A 27981-nucleotide genomic window follows, 5' to 3' on the forward strand; every position below is an offset into this window, starting at 1 on the left:
CAAATCTCAAAATTACTTTTTTATCTTGTCACAGATGTACAGTCATATATGTCATTTAATGGTCAATTTACGGTAGTTACTAAAGTTTCACAAACCTTCAGTTGCTCAGGTTTAGACAAGAATCCCCATATTCTCCCTGCCAGGTAGATGTTGGTCCTGTTAATAGCATTTATTCCCTGGTATTTTCAGCAAACTACGTTTGGTGATTTTTGCATCACACTCACCCATATTTTTATGGTGACTTTAGAAAGCAAGAGAAAGCTCCTATCGCCACTGGACCAGTCATATTTTCCTAGATCTTAGGTTTTCAACTTCTCAGCAGTAGACACAAAGTTAATTAAATCATGCAATAATCTGAATCTGTCATAGATGCTAACAAGACAGCAATTTGAACCCTTTCAATGTGTTTGTGAACTCAGTTTTCCATCTATACTAAGTAGAAACAGAGTCATAAAACAGCACTAATGATTGTGGACATTCTTCAAAATTAAATGCTACAAATGTCACAAACTGTTTCTGTATGGTACCCAAACAGTTTTGACTGTCTGGAGAGTGCATTTCCACATTTGTAGTCACATGTTTGTTGACCAAACTAACCTACACTACCAAAGTTACAGAATGATTTACATCAGTGGTGCTCAAAGTCAATTTCAGCAGTTTGGAAATGGGACAGAGAATCCCAAAACAAGAAAAAGGTAATTTCCTGCAGTGTCCTCTTTTTTGATCAAATACAGGAAATGCACAAGTCTCAACTGTTTTTCTATCAGGACGGCTAGCCATGAGGCAGGACTCCAGGTCTTTCACATGAACGTGGACACCAAGTGTCTGGAGCTCTCTCGTCTGCAGTCCAGAATCTATATGAGAACCAGGAACTGAGCTTGTAAGAAGCCAGTGATTTGTCCAAAGAGTGGACAGAAGACCATCCAAGGGGATAAAGTTTGACCTCCTGGCATGTAACTTGTTTTACTTGGGCTTCTTTAAGCGCACACATTTATGAGTATTTGTTTACACACACAGACCCCTCCTTTCTTCTGCCTTTGTTTTTCTGAAAGTCCTTGATACTCTGTTTTCTCCCTTTTAGAAAAAATTTTTAATTAAATCTGATTCTTTCAAAGGTTTACTCTATGCTTTTCTCTTTCCCTAGCGTATCCCCATGTTAATTTTCATCTGAGCCCATTTGTTTTTCTAGAACCCCCTCCTGCTGAAGTATCCTTTATCAGATTTTGCAGATAGCACAAAATAAGGAAGCTTTGTCTTGCTGGCCTGAAAATGTTTAATAGAGTTTCCGGATAAGCTCTCCTTTTTTCCCAGAAATACCTCATGTACTAAGAGACCATATTTCAACATGTTTTCTGCTACTTAGGGAGAAACGCCTCTATAAATTCAAAACATTAGTTTTGTCATTCATGCTGTTGTGGGTGCTTTAAGGACAAAGCATAGAAAAAACAGCTAGAAACCTATAAAACAATATACTATATTCAAGATAAAACTTGAATACAGTTTAGGGACATCAGAAACTTTCTTCAGAGAAAACTCCAGTAAAACATTTTACTTTTCCTTCCTTCTCCATCTCCACCCACTGACAGTACAAGTCATGAGAAAGCCATCCACGTGGACTGTTAGAAGTCAGAGCATGTTATTTACCTTGAATGCTTTTGGACCTATGCCTGAAGAGGTGACATTATTTTTGCTCAGATCAAGCCTTTCCAAATTCGGTAATCCATTAAATGCTTCATCCGGAATGGAGGTGATAGAATTGCCTAGGACACGTAGCAATTGTGTTTTAGGCCTATGTGCCTATAAATACATGTATACATGCACATGCATAGATAGCAAAAGAGAGCTTTATCTGGAGGAAAACGCAATACTTATAGCAAGGACAGTATGTATTATATAAGAAAATGAGTGTTTAGAAAAAAAACAAGACTGGGACTAGACTATTTCATATGGTCAAAATTTTCACTCTAAGGACTTGTCATTCTCTAGTACATCATGTTTTAGATGAAGCTGCTTTAAAACAGCCAGAATGTGGTTTGGTAGACAATTCTGTTAACGTTATACATTTTACAGCAAAGATGTGTTTATGGAAGGTGCTATAGAAACTGATTTTTATAGTTATTTGTATTTCCCTAATGACATTTCCTAGACCCTGGACCAGAAATATACTGTTTTTTACAATGAAATCTTGGGCATGTGACTTGCCTTCTTTGAGCATCAGTTTCCTCTAAGTAAGAAGCTTGGGGAGATAATCTCTCAGATTGCCTCTGGATCTTATGTTATAGTTCTGTGACGTCAATCTATAGAAGTTCCTGCATGCTTTAATTTATGGGGTTTTGGTTTGGCATTTAATTAAGTACAGTAGTCAACGATTTTTAAATACAGAAAATGAGCTTATCAGAAATAGTGAGTACTATAAAAATCATGTGGTGACCTTCTTATAAAACCAAGATACTGTGACTGAGCATAGGTCATTCATCTTTCATGAGACTTTAGACTTTCACAAATTTGTTTTGTTTTGTTTTGTTTTGTTTTGTTTTGTTTTAATGGCAGAGCACACCTGGCATGCAGGCTACAGAAGGAGGGGGCGTTGCTGGAGCAGGACACTCTGGGCATGAGAAGAATTCCTTAGGAGATCATGTGAACATGGTATCAGGAAGGCCATAACACCAGAAGTGTCCTATTGCAGATTGGCTGTCCTGATTAAAGGGGTCAGGCTGTGACTATTGAGTATTTATTTATACGATCATTTATTATTTCTGTGGTAGTTTATTTCTGTTACTTCCCCCAAGACACATCTGAAACCCCACTCAGATTCTCTCACCCCTGCATCTTCAGAGCCATCCCCAGCATGGGCCTTATCGCCAAGACTCATTCACTGTCCCAGTCTCCCCACCAGCCAGCCTTACACACGTATCTGTCCTGCCATTCCTCCACTCAGAGCTCTTCCTGGCCCTATAAGAACATGGGCAAAAAGTCTGGACCACTCCATGCCTACCACAATGGCTAAAACAAGGGGGAAAACAATAGGAACTCTCTGATATTGCTGGAAGGAGTGTCACAGCCATTTTAAGGAACTGTTTGGTAGTTTCTTATAAAGTTAAACATGCTTTTACTGTATCACTCGGCAATCCCACTCCTGGGTATATACCCTAGGAAAAAGAAAACTTAGGTCGGCACAAACATCCATATGTGGATGTTTATAGCAACTGTATGCATAATTGCCCCAAACTGGAAATAATCCAGATGTTCTTCACCTGAGACCTGTGGTCTATTCCAAACAATGGAACGCCACTCAGAAGTAAGGAGGAGCCAGCTACTGATAAACGCAACAACCTGGATAGCCCTCAGAAGCATTATGATAAATGAAAGAAGTCCAGCTGAAAAGGCTACATACTGTATGATTCCATTTCTATGACATCCTAGAAAAGGTACTCTAGAGACAGAAAACATCAGGGCTGGTGAAAGGAGGGACATGAGAGAATTTGGTGAGGTGATGGAAATGTTATATTTGGTGAGGTGATGGAGATGTTATATCTAGATTATTGACTGTAAGCATTTGTCAAAACTCAAAGCATAACAGGGACTTCCCTGGTGGTCCAGTGGTTAAGACTTCACCTTCCAATGCAAGGGGTGCGGGTTTGATCCCTGGTTGGGGAGCTAAGATCCCACCTGCCTTGCAGCCAAAAAAACAAAACATAAAACAGAAACAATATTGTAACGAATTCATTAAAGACTTTAAAAATGGTCCACATCAAAAAAAGAAATCTTAAAAAAAGCCTCAAAGAATAACATGCTAATAATGTTTTACTATATATAAATTATACCTTATAAAGCTGGCTTTAGAAAAAAGTCAATGGGAAATCATGGTTTGATTTGGAGGAATTTACTTTAGACCTGACGGTGCTATTCTGCAGTAAACACCTATCTCTTCTGCAAAGTTTTTATGTTTGCAGATTGTGAAATTAATCTGTTTGGGGTCAATTTATATTATAAAATTAAAATATAACATTCATAGGACAATGGGAGTTAACCACAAAATCAAGCGAACGTCAACGTCTCTTACCTATGAGCTCCAGACTTGTTATCTCTGGTGCTGTTAGCGGTGGTATTTGTGTGAGGTCGGCGCTGATACAGGAGATGGTTTTGTATGACAGAGAGCACCTGCTTGGCAGAGGTGGTATGCCTCTGGGGGTAGCTGGGATTGGGAGTTGAGAGGGCATCCTGAACATATCTCCTCTGAGGGTGTCATCGTCATCCTCGTCCTCGTCCTCGTCCTCATCCTCATCCTCATCCTCATTCTCCCTTGCTGGGTTTCTGTGTTGATGGGCCTGCCTCCCCTCCTCTCCAGGTCTCTGCTCTCCCCCTTCTCTGCTCTGTCCCTCATTGGGAGGTCTCCCCCAATCTCCAGGTCTAGGGATCTTTTCCTTTTGCTCCCTATCTTCATCTTGTTTAATTTCTTCTTCATCCTCCTCAAATTGAAGTTCCTCTTTTCTCAGTGCTGGATGCATTTCCACCCAAGGAGACGGCTGTTGCTTATGAAGTAAACTGGTATGTTCTCTTTGTTCTGAAGAATCACCAGAAAATTCAGTTCTGTCATTTAATGCTATACTACTGAGTAGCAAATAGGAGGCTACTGACCACATAAGGAGAAGACAGCAGGGGCAAGTTGTGGTATTAATGAAAGGAAAAATCATAGTGAAAATTAGGTTAGTAAATAATATTCCCTCTAGGTATATGAGTGCAGTTTAAATGTGAAATGCATCTTGAAATTTTTGTTTGAAGTTTTAATAGAAATAAATAAACTTTATTTCTGTTTTGTAAGACTTTATAGGCAATTCTTGTTTTTCCTTGTGAGCCTTAATACTTATTTTTACTAAAGTATCATGCTATCTGGTGACTAAAGAGGGAATAATATTACCATATGTTGCTTACCATAAGCAGTCCTATTGTGAGATTGTAATATAATCATATGTGATAACTTTATAGTAGATACTGTTCAGTTAATTGGGCTTATTGATAATATAAGAATTTGTACACTGTCAGACATAAAAAAGTGAAAGAGATGTACATTTTACTTGTTTATGGTAGTGAAATCGGCTTTTATTTATAGATTTATTATATCTGTCTGATTTTCTTTCAGCTCCATGGGCCTAAAAGCATCCTCTGAAATTTAGAGTTATAGAAAATTCTCTTCTGTTTTCCTCCCAGACTCTGTACTTAAATTATTTTTACTGCTTGAGACCTATAGAAGACGTCCTGGACTTAAATGATGTTTCTTTAACCTAGACATATGCACAAGAGTATTTTTTATTATTCCATGATGATGATAGCATAATATATAATCGTAGAAAGTTTATCTACATTTGTATTTAGCTGTTATTATCTTTGGCAGAAAGTGGGGAAGACTTGACAAAGACCAGACTTCAGACTCACCCTCCGAATGAAGAGTTTTAGGGAAAAGTGAGCTCAGTACATAGATTTTCTTTCATCAAAATATAAAAATTTACTTAATCATTTCCATGATTTTATTTAATGCCATACGTAAATCACCCCAAAAAAAGAACTCAAAATATAATTATGTGAAGGAATTACTTGAAATTTCAATTCAGTATATATTATAAAGTTTGTGAGTTATTTTTTTCACATCTCTGACAGAACATGCAAAAGGAGAATAGGAAAAAATTAGCAAAGTGAAACTAAAACTATCATATTGAAACATTTAAAATCTTTTCTGTATATCCAAGTTTATTTTTGCAAAATAACCACAGCATTTCAAGAATAATAGTTCAAGTCCTTTGAAAAATGTCTGAGAATTTCTGGATCTTGCCTTTATAAATCTTGTGTTTCATATCCCAAGGAGTCCCGTTTCATTAAACACTTTTGTTTTCTAACGTTTTCTAAAGTCATAATAGCTTAGTAAAATAATTAGTAGTATACACCAAAATACAGTTCCTAAATGTTCTGAAGTTCTTCCTGGTAGGAGACTTTTGTAGGTAACCACCCTGTGATCATCCTGTGTGCGTGGAAACAATCTACCTTGATCATAGGCAACAGAAAATATCTGTATCCCTTCCCATCGAATTATTTAACACGTATTTATTTATTTCATAAGCTGTCGGCCAGGCTTTTCTTGCAGGAGTCCTGAGGCTTCCTCCCTAGAGTCCTCTACTGCATCAGCCTCATAGGATAAGGCACAGTGAGCAGCCAACAAAACCTCATAGTGTGATCTTTCTGTGCACAGCAGTGCCACAAAAGAAAGCCACTGCTCCAGGGCCATTGCCCTTTATTTCCCTAGGATTACCTGAGCAGTAATGACTGCACATAGACTGGGAAAACTGGGCTTTATTCTCTCTAGATGCAAGCCACTCCTCCCTTTGTTCACCATGAGTTCTTCATCTTCATTTGGGTTAATAACTGTAAACACAGAGTTGAATTAAGTGAGATAATGCATGTAAGGAACTAAGCAGAGCCCTTCACGCATACTAAGAACATGGGAGCTGTTTGCTATGTAAATTCTATCACTACATCTGTAATGCTGTGAGTCAAATGTGGAATGTGATCTGGTCTGAGTTTACTCATTCTAATAGAGCTAGAACTCTAAAGCCAAGATGTTTTATTTTTCTCTCCCCTATCATGCAATTTCCCAAATAATTTCCATGTTTATCATCATTGTGCCAATATTTTAAGTACCCTGATGACTAGTTTATCATAATTTAAAATTTAAGGTAGTGACAAAATAAAAACAAATGGAAGTTAAAGACTAAATCACATGTGATATTTTGTTTGGGCTAAATACTTGTACCAGTATCAGAGCAGACGGGGCAGCATTCTCCTTCAGGTGTAACTGTTTGGGGGCACATCTGAGGGTGGCACTTGGTCTCATCACAAAGGACTCTTCCATTTGAGCAGAGGCAGGTAGTGCAGGGCTCAGGAGACCATACAGCTTTGTTATACATGGTCATCCCATTTGCCAAACAGTGTCCTTTCTTTCCTAGAAAAGAACAGTAACATTTAAATTCCTTGTATGGTTACTAGCACTTGTGAATGGAAGTGAGCCCAATGTGATAGAGCCACACAAGAATAACATTCTATGTTCTTTCATGCATAGGATAAAAGTATCTTACAGATGTAACCCTCTGAAATGCTTTTCACATGCTGTATTCTCAACCCCTCTTACTTAGGCTCTGAGAGTGACCTCCTCATGGTAACTTGAGCCTGAATCGTACTTCCATCCTGCATCTGTCAGGATGGCTAAGTTATACAACAGCAACAAACAACCCCCAAATCTCAGTTATTTCTTGTTCCTGCTAGGTGTCCAATGTAGATATTGTTTTTCAGGACAAAAAATAGGCTTCATCTCCAAGCAGGCTGCCCTGATGGCCACAGCAGTGGGAATGTGAGGTTGCAAATAACACACAAGCTCTAAACATGTCTAATTACATTGACCAAGGCAAATTATATGGCTACATCTAACTTCAGAAGAGAAAAAGCAGTATAGTTCCATCACGTGCCAGAGAGCAGAGAGCTGGAACAGCACTAATGATGAATGAGCCCACATTGTACCCTTCCTGATGTGCAGATGGAGAGGTGAAATCAGACTGTATGCTTGTGGTGCTTTTTACGTTGAATTCTCGATGAGACATTGCATCAATCTTTTTTTTTTTAGAATTGTTGTGTTATTGAAATACAATTCAAATACCCTTTTAAAGTACACAGTGCAGTGGGTTTTAGTATATTGTTTTCTCTACATATGGTGTTGTAGATACATGGATAAGTGTGTCAACTAAGCAGGCCATTAGACAGTCAACTTGAATATTAGAGGGGATGTTTTCCTTCCAATCCTAGTGTTATTCGTGATAACTCTTTTCCATCTGTTGAGCCACTGTCCCCGCAAATGAGCTCTCACATTTGTCCCCTTCTTTCCCTTACTGCTGTGTCAGCCCTATTCAAGCCCTACCCATCTCTCATTTGGATACTTACAGTAAACTAATCCCACCCATCCAATTTCTCCCCTGGAAAAAAAAATAGATATAATCAGGAGTTGTCTCCTGATTATAAAAGTACTATAGTGTATCAAAATTCCAACAGCCTTTTTTGCAGAAATGGAAAAGTTAATCCTCAATTTCATAAGGAATTATAAGGGGCCCCAAATAGCCAAAAAAAATCTTGAAAGAAAAAAAAAAATTTGAGGACTCACACTTCCAGATTTCAAAACTTACCACAAAGCTACAATAATCAGCTTATATCAGTATGGTACTGGCATAAGGATAAACATATAGACCAGTGGACTATTGAGAGTCCAGAAATAAACCCATTACATCTATGGCCAATTGATTTTTGACAAAAGTGCCAAGCCCATTCAATGGGGAAAAAAGTTGTCTCTTCAACAAATGGTGCTGGGACAACTGTATATCCATATGCAAAGGAATGAAGTTGCCCCCTACCTCATGCCAAATATAAAAATTAACTCAAAATGGATCAAAACCTAAATATAAGATCTAAAATATAATATTCATAAAATAAAGCACGACCTTGGATTTGGCAATGGATTTTTAGATATGATTCCGAAAGCACAAGCAACAAAAGAAAAAAATAGATGAATTGGACTGTATCAAAATTAAAAATTTGGTCCATTGGAGGACATTGTCAAGAAAGTGAAAGGACAATGTACACAATGGGAGAAAATATTTGCAAATAATATCTGATAAGGGTCTAATATCTAGAATATACGTGAAGAACTCTTATAACTCAACAACAGAAAGCCAGCCCAATTAAAATATGGGCAAAGGACTTGAATAGACATTTCTCCAAAGAAGATATACAATGAACAATAAGCACATAAAAAGATGCTGAACATCATTAGTCATTAGGGAAATACAAATTAAACCACAGTGTGATACCACTTCACATCCACAAGAATGGCTATATTTTTTAAATGGAAAATAATGGCAAGGATGTGGAGAAATTGGAGTCTTTGTATATTGCTGGTGGGTATATAAAATGATATAGCTTCTGTGGGGAACATTTGGCAATTTCTCAATAAATTAAACATATAATTACCACATGGCCCAGCTCCTAGGTATCTTATATTCCACTTCTAGGTATATACCCAAGGGAACTGAAAACGGGAATTCAGATAGAAACTTGTACACAAATGTTCATTGCTGTGCTATTCACAGTAGCCAAAAGGTGGAAACAACGCAGTTATCCATCAGTGGATGAAAGGATAAACAAAACATGATATTTCTCTGCAATGAGATATTATTCAGCCATAAAAAAGGAATGAAGTCCTGATACGCCGTACAACATGAGTGAACCTTGAAAACATTATGCCAAGTAAAAGAAGTCAGACACCAAAGGCCACATATTATAGGACTCCTTTTATGTTAAATATTCAGAATAGGCAAATTCATAGAGACAGAAAGATTAGTGGTTGCCAGGGACTGGGGGGGAGGAGAAAATGGGGAGTAAGTGCTTAATATATATGTAGTTCCCTTTTAGGGTGAAGAAAGTGTTCAGGAACGAGATAGTGGTGATGGTTGCACAACATTGTGAATATACTTAATGCCACTGAATTGTACACTTTTAAATAGTTAAATGATAAGTTTTATGTCATGTGTATTTTACCACAATTTTTTAAAAAAGTACTGTAAGACCACTGGAAAACATTTTAGGACAATTTAGAAATCTTTAGTATACATCTTCTATACATTTTAATGCACATCACCCTATACTGCATATTTTTTAAAACAGATTTGAGATCACATTATGCATACTACTTTTCAACCTTTTTATTTTCTATTATTATAGCTTGGATATCTTTCCACTTAATTAGGGAAATTGACCTCATCGTTCTTTAAGAGTTATGGGTTCGCTATAATCATCATTTTAAATTCCCTGCCTCTAGTCTCTTTCTTCTCTCAATCATGTTGTAAATGTGACCTAAATTGTCTATTTTCATGGTAATTGTATGTTATTTCTGTTAACTTCGTGGAAATAACATCATTTAGAAGCATTTGGTTTTCTTGAGACAATGTAGGAAGTATTGGTCACAGACCGTTATGTGGTGATACATTCTTTTGTCTTTTGAAAGTTTTATGTAATGGTACCATATGTATAATACAATTACTTTTTCCTTCCAAACCTGGAAAAATGTGGACCATTAAATATTAGTGTTTAAAAATGCCTAGTTGAAATCTTCGGAAGAATTTCCAATCTTTTCAAACTTTAAAAATTCAGTAGTTTGGTCTATATAAAATAAATACAGTGGCTTAACTTCATGTTTGGTTGAAAATATTTAATAGCCATGAGTTCATAGACTCATCTGAATCATTTATTTCTATATCCTAGATGATCTATCATGATAAATGAAAAAGCAGTTTTGACATGTATATTACTATATTATGATTACAACTATTTTAAATACATGGCATAGTAAACAGACTAGAAATAATAAACCAAAATAGTAACTATGATTTTATAAATGTAGTTATAGGATAAGTAATATTTTTTCTGTTTTACAATAATTTGTATTATAAGTATATTCTATAAATGGTTTTTTAAATTATTTCAAAATTTATCTTTGTAGATTAAACCAAAAGATAATATAATAACTTGAATTTTTTTTTAATTTTCTTTTTGGAGTTTTTCTCTCTTCCTCTCTCCTACTGTTTTCTTACCTGGTAACACATTATAGCTTGATTCTACTCCAGGAAATCTTAAAAAGGATTCAAACTTTTCCTCCGTACTATAATCCAAGTTAACCATGGGAAGTGTTGCTGCTGGTGTAACTATCCTCATTTGCTTAATTCCAAGCTGTCTACTGGATCTGTGGATGGGCGAGGAACTTTTTCTCTGTCTTCTGTAATACATCTTCCTTCTTTCCTTCCTAGAAGTTTCTTCATTTTGTCCAAAGTCAGTTTGAAAAATGAGAAGCAGAAGAAAACAATACAAGCTTGAAAACTTCATGCTTGCTTTTTCACTATTTGATTCCTAGGATGAGAATGAAACAGAATTTCAGAGTTAGTGACTAAATTTTTACCTCTGAAAATTGGCCTATAATTGCCTATATCCCTCAGCAGCAAGTCTGTGAGATATAACACATGTAATATATGGGCTCTATGCTATAGTATTACTGCCAAGTCAGAATTTAGAATTTTTCTGTCAGAATCAAATAATTTTTAGTACTTTATTGCTAGACCAGACATGAGCAAACTTTTTCTATAAAGAACCATATAGTAAATATTTTAGGTTTTACAGGCCATGCATTCTTTGTCATAACTACTCCACTCGACCCTTGTAACATGAAAGTAGACAATATGTACACAATTGTGAACACAAATTCCAAAACAGGCAGTGGGTCAGACTTAGCCCCCAGGCCATAGTTTGCCGACCCCTCTCTGGACCACTGTGTTGTAGGTTTTCAGAGGTTACTCAGGAGGTTTCTCTCCACCTCTCTGCCAAGTCATTCTGTGACTAACATCATCCACAATTCATTTTCCCAGCTCTTATATTTTATTATTTTATTCTCTAGTGTTATAATTTTCTTTGTTGGGGGGAAAGAGCATAATTGCACCAAATAAAAATAACAGCAAACTAGTATCAGTTATAAAGAGGTAAGAGGGACAAAGAGTAACTTTTAATCAGCTGGTCTCAAGAGCAGTACAGGGCCCTGCATATGGTGAAGCTGAAAAACATATTTGAGAAATGAATACTTTTTTTTCAAACCTTAACCATGGATTAGCACAGAACAGAAGTCCCTGAGAGGGGGAAAATCCAAGTTGAGCTCCTGCTCACTGCCTGGAGGGAGTTCCTGTCGAGGCTGAAGCCCAGGGTGAGGACCCAGTCAGAGCCCAACAATCTCCCTGAGTTGGAAAAAAAAAAACCTGGGGTCCTGGGGATGCCAGAGAGGCAAGAGTTTGCAGAGCAGAGCACAGGGAGGTGAGAGCTACCCTGAAAAAGACTTCCAAAGATATCAAGTCTTCAACCGAGTATGATTAGCACATTTGTATGAGTAAACTACTCAACACTTGAGAAAGAACTACCATGAAGGACAAAAAGAAAAAATCCTTTGGGCTAGAAAAGGCTGGGCAGACTCTGTGTGTCCACCAGTCATAGTGGAGAACCTGTACTGCAAAGGGCATCAGGCAGAATGCTCAGAAGGGCATCGGCACATCAGAGAAAACAATTTACCCTAGACTAATGGCTGATCTGATCCCATTTACAGAACTGAATAGCAAGCCTCCAGAAAGGATCAAACTGTGTGCAACAACTTAACTATGTCCCAGAGCACCCAACAAGTACTGGGAAATCCAGCAAAAATTTACTAGGCACACAAAGAAACAGGAATTGTTGACCCATGATGAGAAAAATCAATCTATTGAAACCCATCCATAGCACAGCTGACATCATTATTAAGTAGGTCATTAAAAGTTATTAAAACCATAATCTGTGTGTTCAAGACGTAGAGGAAAGATATTTAAAGAAATCCAAATTGAACTTTTAAAGATGTAAACTACAGTGTGAGAGAGGAAAAACTATACTGCAAGGGATGAATAGCACATTAGACATTGCAGGAAAAAATTAGTAAACTTGAAAACATAGTCCCAGAAATTATCCAAAATGAAACACACACACACACACGACCAGTAAAAAACATGAACAGAGCATCATCAAACTGTGGGACAACTTCAAGAAGATCAATTTATGTCCAGTTCCAGTCCCTGAAGGACTAGGGAGGCACAAAAATATTTGAAGAAATAAAGACTGGTCATTTTCCAAATTTGATGAAAACTATAAACCCACATACCCAAGATCAGTAAACCCCCAAAATAAGAAATATGAAGAAAATTATGTCAAATATTCATCATAATCAAATTGCTTGAAAACCAGTAATAAGGGGAACATCTTAAAAGTGACCAGAGGAAAAGACACAAAGTTAAGAATAGAATAAAAGACTTCTCATTCAAAACAGTACAAGCCAGAAGACAGTGGAACAATGACTTTCAGGTACTGAAAAAAATCAACTTAGAATTCTATACTCAGTGATAATGTCTTTCAGAAACACAGGCAACATAAAGACTTTTTCAGACATTAGAGAAGCTGAAGGAATTAATCACCAGCAGAATTGCACTGTGAGAAATGCTAAAGTAGAAGGAAAATTATATCAGATAGAATTATGGATCTACACAAAGGAATGAATACCACAGGAAATGGCATATCTGTAGATAAATACTTTTTTATTTTTAAATCTCTTTAAAAGGTGCTAGTTTAATACAGTCATCTGTTTAACAGTTGTGTTGATTAATACAATAATACTGTATTTTGGGGTTTCTACCTTAAGTGAAAGTAAAATGTATGACAACAGAAGCAGAAAGGAGGAAAGAGGAAGTGTAAATATACTGTTGTAATGTTCTAATACTATAAGCAAAGTGGAATATCAACTGAAGATAAGATAATTGTAATAAGTTAAAGATGCATACTATAAGCCCTAAGGTAACCACTAAACAAAAAAAGAGTTATAGCTGATAAACCAATAAAGGTGATAAAGTGGAATAATAAAAATAATCCAAAACATAGTACATGTAAATCATATTAAATGTGAATTCATTAACTGCCACAGAGACTGTCCAGATTGAATTTTTAAAAATTAAGACCCAACTCTAGGGACTTCCCTGGTGGTCCAGTGGTTAAGACTCCATGCTCCCAATGCAGGGGGCCTGGGTTCAATCCCTGGTCAGGGAACTAGATCCCACATGCATACCACAACTAAGAGTTCACATGCCACAAGTAAGGAGCCCGCAAGCCTCAACTAAGACCCAGCACAACAAAATAAAATAAAATAAAACAAAACAAAATAAAGTAAAATCCCAACTCTATGCTGCCTATAAGAAACTCATGCTAAATAAAGATACAAATGGGTTAAAATTAAAAGGATGGAAAAATATATACTTTGGTAACACTAATCAAAAGAAAAGTGGGGAAAAAAAAAAAAAGAAAAGTGGGGGCTTCCCTGGTGGCGCAGTGGTCAAGAATCCGCCTGCCAATGCAGGGGACACAGGTTCAAGCCCTGGTCCGGGAAGAGCCCACATGCCGCGGAGCACCTAAGCCCGTGCACCACAACTACTGAGCCTGCGCTCTAGAGCCTGCGAGCCACAACTACTGAGCCTGCGTGCCACAACTACTGAAGCCCACATGCCTGGAGCCCGTGCTCCACAAAAGAGACGCCACTGCAGTGAGAAGCCCATGCACTTCAATGAAGAGTAGCCCCCGCCCGCCTCAACTAGAGAAAGCCCACGTGCAGCAATGAAGACCTAACGCAGCCAAAAAAAAAAAAAAGAAGAAGAAATAAAGTTTTAAGAAAAGACATATTTAACTCAATAAAAAAAAGGGGTTGGCTATATTAATATAAGATGAAGAAGAATAAAGAGAGCCATTATGTAATGATAAAAGGATCTATTCATGAAGATGTAACAATTCTAAGCCTTTATACACTGAACAGTACAGATTCAAATTACATGAAGAAAAAAACTGGTATAGCTGCAAGAAGAAGTAGACAAATCCACAGTTATCATCCAGAATTTCTACTTTCTTCTCCCAAATATGGATTTTTAAAATAGTAGATCACAAGCTAAAACAACAAGATAGCACTGTACCCTGTTAGAATGGCCGAAGTCAAAAACACTGACAAATTGTGAGGTAAGGGTGTGTAGCAACAGGAACTCTCATTTATTGCTTGTGGGAATACAAAACCATACAGCCACTTTGTAAGACAGTTAGGCAATTTCTTACAAAACTAAACATACTCTTACCCTGCAATCCAGCAGTCATGCTTCTTAATATTTACCCACATGAGCTGAAAACTTATATCCACACAAAAACCTGCACATGGATGTTTACAGCAGCTATATTCATAATTGCCAAAGCTTGGGAACAACCAAGACATCCTTAAGTAAGTGAATGGATAAATAAACTGTGTTACATCCAAACAGTGGAGTATTATTCAGCGCTAAAAAGAAATAAGCTCTTAAACCATGAAAAGACATGGAAGAATCTTAAATGCTTATTACTAAGTGGAAGAAGCCAATCTGAAAAGACTAGTACTGTGTGACTGCAACTACATGGCATTCTGGAAAAGACAAAACTATAGAGACAGTACAGACATACTTCGTTTTATTGCACTTTATCATGCTTCACAGATACTGCATTTTTTAACAAATTGAAGGTTTGAGGCAACCCTGCATCAAGCAAGTTTATCGGCTCCTTTTTTCTAACAACATTTGCTCACTTCATGCTGTCACATTTTGGTAATTCTCACAATATTTCAAACTTTTTCATTATTACCAAATTACTATATTTGTTATGGTGATCTGTGATCAGTTATCTTTGATGTTACTGTTGCAAAAAGATTATTATGCTCTGAAGGCTCAGATGATGGCTAGCATTTTTTTTAGCAATAAAGTATTTTGTAATTAAGACAGGAACATTGATTATTTTTTTAGACATAATGCTATTGCACACTAAATAGAATACAGTATACTGTAAACATAACTTTTATATGCACTGGGAAACCAAAAAAAATTGTGTGACTCTCTGTGTTGCAATATTAGCTTTATTGTGGTTGTCTGTAACCAAACACACAACATCTCTGTGGTATGCTTATATGCTTATTTAGTCAGAGTTGCATGTTCATTGATTTATGATCCTACTTTCAGCTTGTGTTTTCATTGTGGCCAGGTGATGCTTTTGCTTCCTAGCAATCTATATCATTTATAATGGTGCTTCACTGTATAGAACTCAGATTTTGAATGAATCTTTGAAGTCATCTGCTTTTCCAGTAATGAGAAGTTCTTTATCTTCCATGTTCAGACAGCTCTGTCAGAAAAGTCTTCCTTAGATTGAGCTACAATTTGTTGTTCACATCATGACCCATAAGAGATTTAAAGATAAAAGCCATGTTCACACAGTTTTCTTTCTCCTGAGTTCTTAATCTCTTTTTATCAATGCTTTTTAAGATGTGTTTAAGTTTCTAAAACTAGTACATAATTTTTAAAAACTCAAAATGATACATAGGCATAAAAAACAAGTTGCCTTAACCATAGTTCATAGTTTAGTACAAGGGTAGACATACTTTTTCTTCAGGGTCCAGAGAGTAAATATTTTTAGCTTTGCAGGACAACAGTCTCTGTTAAAACTACTCAACTTTGTTATTGTAGCCAAAAATAGCCATAGACAAGAAGTAAATGGATGGCCATAACTGTATTCTGATGGCACTTTGGAAAACAGAATTTGGCCTATGGGCCATAGTTTCCCATCCCCTAGTTTAAGGGTATCTTTCATGATACCTTCTAAACATATATGAACATATATATTTAAACATAAATGGAATTGTTCGATATACTGCAATCTGTTTTCTTTCCATTCAGTAATAAATTGTGGTCATATGGATATATATGTCAATGTATGTAAATCTATCTGGTCTGTGCACTCTATTTTCGTTCCATAAGTTATGTAACAAACAATTTGGTGATGGATATTTAATTTTTTCCACTTTTCCTCTGTTGTAAACACTCTTGTGGGAATTCGCTGGTGGTCCAGTTGTTAGGACTCCGAGTGTTCACTGCCAAGGGCACAAGTTCAATCTGTAGTCAGCGAACTAGGATCCCACAAGCTGCGTGGCGTGGCCAAAAAACGAAACAAAACAAAACACTGTTGTGCATATATCTTCTGGAAATATTTTTTATGTTCTTTTTTCTTTTTTTTTAAATTGAAGAATAGTTGATTTACAATGTTGTGCCAATCTCTGCTGTACAGCAGTGTGACTCAATTATACACATATATACATTCTTTTTTTATATTCTTTTCCATTATGGTTTATCACAGGATATTGAGTATAGTTCCCTGTGCTATACATTAGGGCCTTGTTGTTTATCCATTCTAAATATAATAGTTTGCATCTACCAAGCCCAAACTCCCAGCCCATCTCTCTCCCTCCCCTCCTCCCCTCCTCCCCCTTGGCAACCACAAGTCTGTTCTCTATGTAAAAATATGGAATGCTTCACAAATTTGCATGTCATCCTTGTGCAGGGGCCATGCTAATCTTCTCTGTGTTGTTCCAGTTTTAGTATATGTGCTGCCAAAGTGAGCACTTTTATGTCCTCAGTTGTAATTTTTAATTTATAAATAATGTAATAATAGATTTTCTGTTGTTTTTAACTATATTGTCTCTTGGGTTTATTTTTGGATGAAATTTAATATAAGTCACTTTGGTTATATTTATTAATATATTTTGAGGCCATGGTATAGGTATATACACATTTAGAATTGTTATATATTTCTGGTGCTTTTATCATTAGGTACTTTCTGTATCTCTAGTAGTGTGTTTTGTCATAAGATCTACTTTGTCTAATTAATGTAGCTGCTTTCTTTTTATTAATGTTTGCTTAATATATTTTTTTGCATCATTTTACTTTCAGCCTTTCATATTTTCAATATATTTTCTATTAGCATATCATTTTTAGTGCAATATGACAATTTTTATCTTTTAATTGGAATAGAAAGTCTATTTGTATTTATTGTAACACTTGATATGTTTGAATTTAAATATATTTTCTGAATATTTGTATTCTATTTGTCCTGCCTGTTCTGTGTGTGGTTTTTTTTCCATTCTTGCTTGCTTTCTTTTTAATTGATTGCTTAGTTTTTATTATTCCATTAGTAATTGTATACTTTTTGCTATTAAGTTCTTTGTAGAGATTACCACATACATCCTTGACTTATCAAATCTAATATAAATTAGTACCTTTACCTCTTTCTGGATTTTAACTTTACTTACCTCATCCTAGAACATAAACTACTTTTGTCATATATTTTAATTCTTTATATATGTTAAACCCTCAAAAGATTATTATTATTATTATTATTATTATTTTATGCTAAAAGTTCATTTAGATCAGGCTCTCTCAACCTTAGCACTATTAACATTTGGGTTGGATAATTCCTTTTTGTGGTGGGGGGCTGGCCTTTGTATATTTAGTAGCATCCCTGGCTCCTACCCAGTAGATACCACTATCACCTTCCTCTCAGTTATAACAACCAAAAATGTCTTCAGATATTACCAGATGTGTCTTGGGGGTGGAAGGAGTCAGCCTGCCTCCAGTTAAGAACCACTGATGTAGATCTTCCTAAACATTTATCCTTTTTCTTTCTTCTTATTTCTTTCTGCATCTCCAGTCTTCTATCAGGATTATTTTCTTCCTAAAAGAATACCTTTTAGTAATTCCTTTAGTGCAGGACTGCTGATGACCAGTTCTTTTGGTTGTTGGTCATATGAAAATGTTTATATCTTATGTTCATTCTGAAAGGATGCATTTGCTAAATATGGAATTCTAGGTTGACAAGTGTTTTCTTTCAGCATTTGGAAGATTTCATTCCAGTGTCTTATTGTTTCCATATTTTGTGTTGAGTAGTCATCTATCAATCTAATTATTTCTCCTTTAAAAGTAACTTTTTTGGTTGCTTTTAAGATATTCTCTTTGGCTTTGGTTTTCAGCTGTTTTACTCTGTTGTACATAGATATGATTTACTTGTTTTTATCCTATGTAGGATTCATAGCACTTCTTGAATCTGTGGACTGATATTTATCAAATTTGGAAACTTCTTAGCCCTTACCTCTTCAAATAATACTTTCCTACTTCTCTATCCTCTTTCTTTTCAAAACTACAGTGACACGTATGATAGCCTTTTCATTATGTCTTTAATGTCACTTTCCCTCTCTTGTATTTTTTATCCTTCTCTCACCCTGTGATTGATCCTGGTTATTCCACTAACCTCCCTTCCATTCACTAATTATCTGTTCAGCTGTGGTTTATCTGCTATTAAATCCATCCACTGACTTCTTTGTTTCTGTTATTGTGTTTTTTTTAGTGTTTCGGCTTTTCAGTGGGTTCTTATTGTTTCTCTACTGAAATTTTCAATCTTGTTTTTCACGTTTTGAACATATTAATCACATTTATTTAAATCTGAGTCTGAAAACTCCATTTCAGGACATTCTGTATGTCTATTTCTATTGTCTGTTATTTCTTTCTAGGTTTTTAGCCATTTTCTTCTGTTTCTTCCTATGCCTGATGGCATTTGATTGCCAGCCATTGTATATGAAAAATTGTGAATATACTTTGAAGCCTACAATGATATATTTATTATTTATCCTAAAAGGATTTACATTCAGACATGAGGTTAAGGGCACTATCAATCATAAATTGAATGATTTGAAGCCGAGTTTCACTATAACTAATTATAATTATACTTTAAGTCCCAAACCAAAACCTGGTGATTTCATCTGCATCACTTTTCCCTGCCACCCCTGCTACTTGATTGGCCCCATTCCTTGAGTTTTGTTTCTGTCTTGACTTGAGAGGCTGTTTTAAAGCTATACTAAGCTTCTCAGTCACCTCTTCTGGTTCCACAGATGCCTCCAGAAGAAAAGCTGTTCCAGACCTCTTAGGATTCCAGTCCTATCCCAAATATTGGCCCTGTTATTTTTCCTATTTTTTTCTAATTATTCTCAGCAGGCTGAATGGTCTGAATTGCATAGTCTGCCATTATAAGAAGCATGAGTTCCATCAGATTAGTTTTATTTCCCTGAAATATATCATTTTTCTCTAAGAGAATGTTTTGGGTTGTAAAAGTTTTGAATTCTTATATGTCAGAAAATATCATTTTGTTTAGTTGGAAATAGAATTATGATTTTAGAATAATTTTCCTTCAATACTTCATAGGTATTGTTCCATTTGTTTCTTATATCTGTTACTGATGAAAAGTTTAAATTGAATCTGATTCTCATCTCTTGTAACAAATCTTTTTTCCTCTCTCTGTAGAAGTTTTTTTTTCAGATTTTGAACTCATTTTTAATATTCAGAAGTTTTACTATAATGTATGGGGTGTTTTTTTTTTCCTTAATGTATCCTTCTTAGGATCTTTTACTCTAATGACTTCTTTCTTTTCCACAGAAGCTCTTTTTATACAGTTCTCTCCCATACCTATTCAAGGCTATGGTTTTCCTCTTTAAATTCATTCCCATCTTCTCTCTGTATTTGAAGGATTCCTCACAGTTTCTGTCTCACCAGAAGCTCCCCTTCTTATTTCCTACTGCAGCTATATATCCATGTGTGTATTTGTTTGTAACATATCTTCTCTTATTTCTAGGTATTTGGTAAGAGGAAAAGAGTGATATCTGCTTAGTTTGCCCTCTTGAATCTCAGTTCTTTTTATAACTTCATCTGCCAGAATTGTCCTCCTGTAGTCAGTATGTACTTGGATCATATGCTGACTTGTCACCATTTTACCTTGGCTCAACAAATAGCAGCCTCTAAGTTATTTTCATGTCAACTAACCTCAGCATGCAATCTTTTTTTCAGTATATAGGTACATTAATTACTGCAGTCATTTCAAACCCTTTACTGTAGGTCACTGAAATGAAACTATATTAGAACAACTTTTTGTAATCTATATTAGTTTTAGAAAAACTAACATGCAAAATGTAAGGGAGGAGCAAATCCCCTAGCTGATTGGCGGCTAAAATTGTCAAAGTCCATTCAGAGAGCAAGGTAATATGTTGGGAAGAAATAGCAACAGCAGCAGGGGAAAGCAATATGAAAAGTTGCACTGTGAGACAGGGTAGAAGTAGAATTTGCTGAGTGGCAGGAGAAGTGAGCTCTGACAAAGAGCATAAATTCTGTGCTCTACATAAAATCTGTACATGGAGATATTCTTGCTTTGACAGTCATATATGTGACTCTCCATCCTGTGGTAGGTGAGAGTTATGAGGAGTCAGGCCCTGGATCTAAGGGCTCTGGAGATAAACTTCCATGAGGGTCTCAGGCATCGTGTTGTCCCTGAGCTTCTTACTTAGCAGAACTTTGCCCAGGCTCACCCTTCTCCCATTATCCCCATCCCTCTTTGTCTTCCACCCCCCTCCCAAATTGGCTCACTTTTACTTACCCAGAAATCTAAATAGATACGTACAAAAATAAATTTACAGAGCTATCTTAATTTTAACAAAATCAGAATCTAAATAGTCTAATTGAAATGTTTAAATAATGTTTATGAAATGGCCTCTCAATACTAATTTTATCATTGATGCCTAGGCCTTTGTTATTTTCAGTGATTTATAGAATTTCACATTGCCTTTAATATTTACTCCAAAAACAACTTTATAATCGAGTGAATATGTTTCTAGGGGTAAATTTTTATGACACAATAGGTCTAATCACTGTATGTATTATTTTGATCAAGTAAAATTTTCTTTCTTTTTAACATTTATTGTGTTTATCCCAACATTAAATATCATCTGTAAATCTTGGTTAACTTATTGTTTTTTTTTCCATTAAAATTCTTCATCATCTGTCTTAAGTAAGCTTTAAAGGGTTTAAATTAAATTTTAAACTTTTACACAAAGCCATGAGATGCCTATTATCCCTTTTAACTTCACTCTATAGGCTTAAAATGAAAAACATTTAAAATTAATCCTTTATGCTCTTTTAGGACTTAAAAATAGAAAAGAATGAAATTTTCAAACCAACTTATACTTCTATTGAGCATGTAATTCTATTTAAACATATAAAAATATATTGAATCCTAATTTCATAAAGTTTTAAATACTTAAGAAGTAGTCATCCTGAAAAAAACAAGTAAACAAAATAATGTACACTTTAAACTTTTAAAATCTATTAGTAAGAGCTTATTTCCTCAAGGGTTAAACATATTTGCAACATAAAACAGCCAAATATTAAAACCATTCCACATGCTTTAGTAGAAACTTAAAATTTAAAACATTTTACCTGGAAATCTAAACTAAGTAGGCTTTGCTTGGTGTCATTTAAGTCTCCAGATGAAAATGAAACAAAACCAGAGCTTTCTTTAAAACAAACAAGGGAATGTTGAAAAATATTAACTGACTTCTTTGCAAAATCTAAAATAACTGCTTCCCTTGGGGATACATGCCTTTCGGTTCTTTGTGTAGAAAATCAGCCAAGAGAGTAACCAGGGAAAATAGTTACCAAGGCAAATATTTGTTCTAAATCATGGGAAAAGTGGAAAGCAGCAGAGGGGGAAAAAAGCATTAGTCTGTAGGCTGAGAAGGTGGAGTTGGAAGCACAAAAGTGGAGCTTGATTAAGAAATGAGTGATTTTCATAGACTAATTACATTAAAAATCTTAACGTTCATACTAGCCTGCATGTCACTTGAGCTTTGTCAGACTGCAGAGATGTCATCGTTGCCAAGTTAGAGGACTGTGCATTCCTGGAATGCCTTTAATTGGGTTAATGTTATTTAACTCTCTCATCGGCTCTCTGCCAGCCACACCAGTCTCACACACAATATTGTTAACAAAACAGCATGCTGTTACATATTAATGTCATTGAAATTATGTAACTTCCAACCTTAAGCAATAAGAAGAAAATATGCAAGGGAGCTATGAGGCTTCTGATTAAGGTAACTGGCAAATTAGTTATCTACCTCAGCCTCAGTTTCTTCATCTGCAAATAAGCAGGTCGGAGACAGATCAAGGTTCCTGGCCCACAGTGCTGCTTGTAGGGGACCTTGGGTGAGTTACTGCTGTTTGTGACTAAAGTTTTTTCTTTGTACAGCTGGGATCGTAATACCTATCTTTCAAATTTTTGTGCAGATAGAATGAATAGCACATACAAAATGCCTGTCGTAGACTAGGTAATTATAATATCTATTTTTTTTAATTCTTACTTACCTCATGGGTCTAAATTATTTGACAGAGAGAAGCTACATTTTTGTTTTTCCAAAATCTTAACATGACCTGGATAGATCAAATCAAGATGATGGACTGAGCACATGGGCCACCCAAATTCCTAAAAATAACAAAAACTATGTTTGTTTTTAAAAATGTAACACTGCATTACAAAATAATTAGTACTATTAGAAGACAAGAAATGTTGAGAAATTCCTTGAAGACTGAAGGTACATAGGCTCTGTCTGGCAGATGACAACAAAACATGTGTGAGACAAGGTAACTCTGAGGGTGTTCCAGGTTTAGAAATTATAGATCCTGGGAATGGTGAGATTCGTTGGAAAACTGTACTCAAGAGAAGCAGGGCATATGACCCCAACCTTACTGATGTCTCCATAATTTGTTCCAAGTATTAGGCATTTACCCCCCAATTGAACCCATGTTCTCATCCACTTGACCTTGGGTGTCTAGTAGAAATGGGAACCCCCATGTTCAGAATCCAGACTAGCTCAACCCAGTACAAGCACAAAGTTGACTATCTATCTCCACCCACACATTCAGAACTTTGGGTCAGTGTTTTTAACATAAGCAGGTAGCCCAAGATTACCAAACATTTGCGAAGATTCTAACATTAGAGATAGGAGTTGCCCTCATCTCCCCCCCCAAAATACCTACCCACAATCAGGAAAGAGCTTTGGAAATTTAATCAAGAATGAGAAGCCACTACACACCTATTAGAATTGCAAAAACCAAAACACTGATAATACCAAATGCGGGTGAGAATGTGGAGCAACAGGAATCCTCATTCATTGCTCGTGGGAGTACAAAATTGTACAGCCACTTTGGAAGGTAGTTTAGTGGTTTCCTAGAAAAATTCAGCAGTCTTGCTCCTTGGTATTTACCCAGATAAGTTGAAAACTTACGTCCACACAAAAACCTGCACACAGATGTTGACAGCAGCTTTATTCATAGTTGCCAAAACTTGGAAGCAATCAAGATGTCCTTCAGTAGGTGAAAGGATAAACTGTGGTGCATCCTACAATGGAATATTATTCAGTGCTAAAAAGAAATGGACTATTAAGCCATGAAAAGACATGGAGGAACCTTAAATGCGTATTACTAAGTAAAAAAAGCAGTTCGGAAATGGCTGCGTACTATGTGATTCCAGCTATGTGACATTCTGGAAAAGGCAAATCTATGAAGACAGTAAAAAGGTCAGTGGTTGCCAGGGGTTGGTGGTGGGAGGAATGAATAGGTGGAACACAGAGCATTTTTAGGGCAGTGGAAATACTCTGTATGATATCATAATGATGGATACACGTGTTTATACTGTTGTCTAAACTCATAGAATGTACACACCAAGAGTGAACCATAATGAAACTATAGACTTGGGTGATTATGATGCGTCAGTATAGGTTCATCAGTTATAACAAATGCACCACTCTAGTGGGGGATGTTGATAATCGGGGAGGCTGTGTGATGGTGGGGACTAGGGATATATGGGAAACCTCTGTAACCTTCCTCTCAATTTTTCTGTGCATCTGAAACTGCTCTAAAAAAATGTCTTTAAAAAAAATGTGGCCTGATTTGAAATATATACATTGTTTTGAGAGGAAAAAAATGTGGATGACATGCAGTATTGGACACATTGCTTAGGGCAAACAGAAACTTATGTTCTTTTTTTAAAAACTTTTTATCTTATATTGGAGTATAGCCATTAACAGTGTTGTGATAGTTTCAGGTGCACAGCAAAGTGACTCAGCCATACCTATACCTGTATCCATTCTCCCCCAAACTCCCCTCCCATCCAGGCTGCCACATAACATTGAGCAGAGTTCCTCGTGCTATGCAGTAGGTCCTTGTTGGATATCCATTTAAAATATAGCAGTGGGCTTCCCTGGTGGCGCAGTGGTTGAGAATCTGCCTGCTAATGCAGGAGACACGGGTTCGAGCCCTGGTCTGGGAAGATCCCACATGCCACGGAGCAGCTGGGCCCGTGAGCCACAGCTGCTGAGCCTGCGCGTCTGGAGCCTGTGCCCCGCAACGGGAGGGGCCGCGATAGTGAAAGGCCCGCGCACCGCGATGAAGAGCGGTCCCCGCACCGCGATGAAGAGTGGCCCCCACTTGCCGCAACTAGAGAAAGCCCTCGCACGAACCGAAGACCCAGCACAGCCAAAAATAAATAAATAAATAAATAAATAAAATAAATTAAAAAAAAAAAAAAAAACAGGCACAGATACAAAAAAAAAAATAAATAAATAAATAAATAAATAAAATAAAATATAGCAGTATATACATGTCAATCCCAAACTCCCTAACTATCCCTTCCCCCCACTCTTCCCCCGTGATAACCGTAAGTTTGTTCTCTAAGTCTGTGAGTCTGAGAAACTCTTCTATAATGGATTCCTAGAAGTGAAATGTTGGGACAGAGTATAGCTATTGTTAAGTTGTCCTCAAAAGAAACAGGACAGGGACTTCCTTCGTGGTCCAGCGGTTAAGACTCCACGCTCCCAATGCAAGGGGCCCAGGTTCGATCCCGGGTCAGGGAACTAGATCCCGCATGACGCAACTAAAAGTGCCCGTATGCCCCAACTAAAAGTGCCCGCATGCCAGCAACTAAAGATCCCATGTGCCGCAACTAAGACCCGGCAGAGCCAAATAAATAAATAAATAAGAAACAGGACAAATTAACAATAGCTATACTCTGTCCCAGCATTTCACTTCTAGGAATCCATTGTAGAAACACATCTTTCTCTGCACAAGTGTGCCTCTAGGAAAGTACTTTGAAGCATTGTTCCCAAGGTGGGAGGGGAATTAACCAGTTACATACTGATAGGGAACAGTAGGCTGCCATAAAGCTACATAGAGAGACTGAAGTAACTGTTATACAGACATGCAAAATTGTCCACAATATACCAAGAGGAAGAAAGAAATTTTTAAATAGTACACGTGCTATTATGTTCCCTTCTTTTCATGTATACAATTTAGCATCTTCCTAGAGAACAAATTGGAAGAAATAAACAACAAACTGTTAGTGGTTATCTTTGGGTGATGGAATTATGGGAGGATTTTAGTATGTAATTCTGTACTTTTATAATGTTTTGAGCTTTTCATAACCAGATCAGAAAAAAAAGAATAACTTAAAAAAAAAAAAACTTTAAACAATCAGAAAAAGAAGAAACTTAAATAGCAGCATAGAGGAATAGCCAAGATTATCATACCAAGATTGGCAAAGTTGCGGAGAACCAGATTATACAGTTTCTGAGGTCCCTGCTCTAAAATCTTGTGGGTTAATGGACTGTTACATGAGTCCTGCAGAAACTATGTTAACCACAGTAGTACATGGGAAATGCTGGTATTGGTGTTCTCCTCCTTTTTATTACTGCAGCCACAACTATGTTCTAAAGCTTGGCTCTGACAGCCTCTCTGCAGAGTTTGGTGTTGGTCACCAAACAGGGTGTCAGCAGGTCCCTGAGTGCCCAGGCTACAAGCACAGCCAGCATGGGTTCCAAGTCCAAAACGTGTTTGAGTAAAGTCACCTTTTCAATATTTTCAATGAATTAGTCTTTCTTTTAAGGGTGTAGTTGCTCAGATAAAGCTAAATTTCCCCTCTCAGAAATGGGAGTCTTATCTTGCTTCAGGCCTAGTCTATATCCCTTCCTGGTGCCATGGTTAAATGCCTTTTCAGCTAACTCACACTGAAGTGTGACAGTGCTTCATTTGCTTTCATTGGATTTACCCTCTCAGAGGAATAGTTACATTTAAATGGAGTACTAATGTATGCATATGCCATGATACATTCCCCTATCAGTGGACATTTGGATTTTTCCCCTTTTTGAGTTTTGGTGCATTTTTGCAGATTGCTTTCCAAAAACATTCTAGTAATGTATACTCCCACCGGAAATATGTAAAATGTCCATTTACCTGCCACTTCATTTTTTAAATGATTTTCGTATGTTTGAATAGGTAATATATATAAGTAGCATAAATTTTTTAAATACACAGTTAAAATTTTCCGTTTTTTATATCTAATACTGGAGGATTGGATGATTCTACCAACCTTCCCATCCAAGACAACTAAAAAAACTGGATCACTATTTTAAAACATCTTAAAATCGTCAATGAGGTTAAAAAAAAGACCATAAGGAATCACTGGAACTGATTCACTTTGTTATAAAGCAGATGCTAACACACTATTGTAAGGCGATTATACTTCAATAAAGATGTTTGAAAAAAAAAAAAAAAAAAAAGGAATCACTGGGTTTAGATCTGAGAGCGTTCATGAGCACCTTTTTGCCCTGGCGGTGTTTGCCAAAAAATCAATGAAATAGAAAAATTCATGCAGGAGACAGGATCAACAATGCCAAAAAAATTTTTTTTAACAAAACTAATAAAATATGTAGCAAGACTGATGCAGGAGAAAGGGAAAAAGTACAGGTCACCAGTATGAGGACTAGGAAAATTTCTATTACTACAGAGTGAAAACAGTTAAAATAAGAGGATATTATGAACAACTTTATGCCAGCAAATTTAGACAGTATGGATACTTCCTAGAAAAAGACAATTTAATAAAACTGTCAGAAGAAGAAATAGAAAATCTGAATTGTCTACTATTGAATCCATCATTTCAAACCTTCCCACAAAGAATACTCTAGGCCTATATTAATCAACAAATTCTACCAAACAATTCTTTAAGGTCAGCATAACCATACCATACTGCAACCTGACAAGGACATTACAAGAAAGAAAAATTATAGATCAGTCTGACTAGTGAACATAGATTTTAAAAAAAGTAAAATATTAGCAAACCAAATCTAGCAGTATATAAATAGGATAATATATCATGACTACACTAGGTTTATTTAAGAAATACCTGGTTGATTTAAGGATAAAATCCAAACATTATATTATCACCTTAATGTTTAAAGAAGGAAGAGAGAAAAAGCTGTTACCATACTAGAAATAGAAGGGGACTCCTTAGTCTGTCAGAGTTATCTACAAAAAAGCAACATACTTCCACTCCTAGCTATATACCCAAGAGAAGGAGAAACATAAATCCACATGGAAACTTATACACGAATTTTGAATTGTATAGCTACGCTATTCATAACAGCCAAAATGTGGAAACAACTCAAATATCCATCAGCTGATGAATGGATAAAGTGTGGTCTGTTTCTACAGTGGAATATTATTCAGCAATAAAAAGGAATGAAGCACTGATGCA

General features: G+C 36.2%; 2 protein-coding genes and 1 non-coding gene across 7 annotated transcripts in view; 1 reads left to right on the top strand and 2 right to left on the bottom strand.

The window, feature by feature from the left end:
* ECM2 (extracellular matrix protein 2) overlaps positions 1-22266 on the bottom strand; it is a 37042-nt gene extending 14776 nt beyond the window's left edge. The window contains exons 1-5 of one of the 4 annotated variants that reach the window (XM_057547767.1): positions 22229-22266; positions 10680-10992; positions 6803-6991; positions 4064-4630; positions 1645-1760 (exon numbers count right to left, since the gene is read on the bottom strand). In XM_057547767.1, the coding sequence (XP_057403750.1) occupies positions 1645-1760; positions 4064-4630; positions 6803-6991; positions 10680-10992; positions 22229-22234 (1191 nt within the window). In that variant the 5' untranslated portion in view covers positions 22235-22266. Of the gene's footprint in view, positions 1-1644; positions 1761-4063; positions 4634-6802; positions 6992-10679; positions 10993-21836; positions 22082-22228 lie in introns of those variants that run through there. The other 3 variants (XM_057547766.1, XM_057547768.1, XM_007182383.2) reach the window with 3 other exon arrangements.
* Positions 1-27981, top strand: part of CENPP (centromere protein P) — a 218102-nt gene that overhangs the window by 156011 nt on the left and 34110 nt on the right. The gene's annotated exons all lie outside the window — the stretch shown is intronic.
* Positions 17041-17147, bottom strand: LOC114237987 (U6 spliceosomal RNA). The gene has a single exon (XR_003623427.1). It is a non-coding gene; the product is annotated as a U6 spliceosomal RNA (small nuclear RNA).

The sequence above is a fragment of the Balaenoptera acutorostrata genome, chromosome 6 (genome assembly GCF_949987535.1).
Source record: "Balaenoptera acutorostrata chromosome 6, mBalAcu1.1, whole genome shotgun sequence".
In the NCBI taxonomy this organism is placed as follows: Eukaryota; Metazoa; Chordata; class Mammalia; order Artiodactyla; family Balaenopteridae; genus Balaenoptera; species Balaenoptera acutorostrata.